This window comes from Myotis lucifugus, unplaced genomic scaffold, assembly GCF_000147115.1.
Source record: "Myotis lucifugus unplaced genomic scaffold, Myoluc2.0 scaffold_262, whole genome shotgun sequence".
NCBI classification, from domain to species: Eukaryota; Metazoa; Chordata; class Mammalia; order Chiroptera; family Vespertilionidae; genus Myotis; species Myotis lucifugus.
In genome coordinates, this window is record NW_005871310.1 from 1,467,768 (window position 1) to 1,469,238 (window position 1,471).

General features: G+C 56.2%; 1 protein-coding gene across 1 annotated transcript in view; it reads right to left on the bottom strand.

Moving 5' to 3' along the window:
- The window catches only part of RFLNB (refilin B), a gene marked incomplete at its 5' end in the record, with an annotated part of 2,953 nt that extends 2,493 nt beyond the window's left edge, over nt 1–460 (bottom strand). Inside the window, one exon of the mRNA XM_023762842.1 lies at nt 333–460. Coding sequence (XP_023618610.1) covers nt 333–460 — 128 coding nt within the window. The remainder of the gene's footprint in view (nt 1–332) is intronic.
- Nucleotides 461–1,471: the final 1,011 nt, after the last annotated feature.

The following is a 1,471-nucleotide window of genomic DNA, read 5'->3' on the forward strand; positions in this document are numbered from 1 at the left end:
GAGAGAATAGTGTGTGTATTTATTTTATTATAGAAAGCCCCCCCTTAGGGAGGGAGGGAGGGAGGGGGGGAGAGAAACATCAATATGAGAGGGGCACACAGATGGGCTGCCTCCTGCACATGCCCTGACCAGAGATGGAACCTGCAACCTGGGTATGTGCCCTGACCAGGAATTGAACCCACCACCTCTAGGTGTACAGGACCACGTTCCAACCAACTGAGCCACATGGGCCAGGACTGATTAACTAATTTTTAAAAAAATAATCATTAATTTCTGGAATAAAAAAATGAAAAATTTAACAATGAAATGAACTCGGCGCCTGCTATATTTACCTTACTTCCGTCGGTGGTAAAGGGTCAAACTCCACTCCTTCGCCGAAGGACAGAGGGCAGAGCCTCGGTGCGCAGGCGGAGGCCAGAGGGGTGGGGAGCGAGGCCGGATTCTGGGAGGATGGAGAACACAGTCAGACCACAGGCCAGGCTGATACACCCCCACAGCCGGTCCTGGCTCTGAGCCTGCAGCTGAGGGACCAACTGTGCCTGTGTCCCCCGTCCTGGGAACGATGCCAGAGAAGGGCTGACTCAGCACGGAAAGAGCAATGGACATTTCAGATTTTTCCCTGCAAAGGGAGCCCAGAGGTCTGGGTTCGAGTCCCAGGTCTACCAGGAAGTCACATCACACGCCCTCTGAGCCCTTATCTGCACACGACGACGGGGCGCCCCCTTCCACACTGAGGTTCCGTGAAAGGCTGAAAAGAGGAACAGACCAGGGGCTGCCGCGCCATCCCACAGCAAGGCGGTCAGGAAACCTCGGTCGACTGGGGCTCCGCTAACCAGAACCCTCAATTATGCGCCCCCAACCCTGTCATTGTCTCGGCAACACTCTAGAAAAGGCCAAAACAGAATCCTCCTCCCAGGGGTTGTTTGCGCTGCAGATTCAGTACCACGTCCCCACCTCCCTGCCCTGGGAGAGCCACACCCCACCAGATGGAGGACCTGCACCCCCCCTGGCCGATGAACACCCCAAAGTTCTCTCTGTCACTGTCCACTCTCCAGACACTCAGAGAGCCAGAGCAAGCAGGGTCCTGGCTTCCCGTCTGGTCGGAGCTTCGGACTTTCTGACTCATCGAGCGGCCGAGGAAGACAGTTCCGTCCTAGACACAGGTGCCCGTCGCCACCGGACTTGACCAGGGCCCGTGTTACCTGGGCAGCAGAGGGCAGCCCTTTGGGTTCCCGGGTTTACCGGGGAATCTCTCATTGTCTTTGGCTAATTTGAGAGAAGGATCCACACTGGCCGAGGTGTGGAGGTGGCAGCCCCACCCCCACATCTTCCGGGACGGAGAATGAAGCAGACACGTCTAGAAGGTTGGCTCTAAAACTCTGATCCGCGTTACTTTGACAAGGTGTCATCGGACCTGTAGGTTGAAATACGGAACTCCAAGGGGTCAGGATAGGTCTTGGGGAGGGGGAGG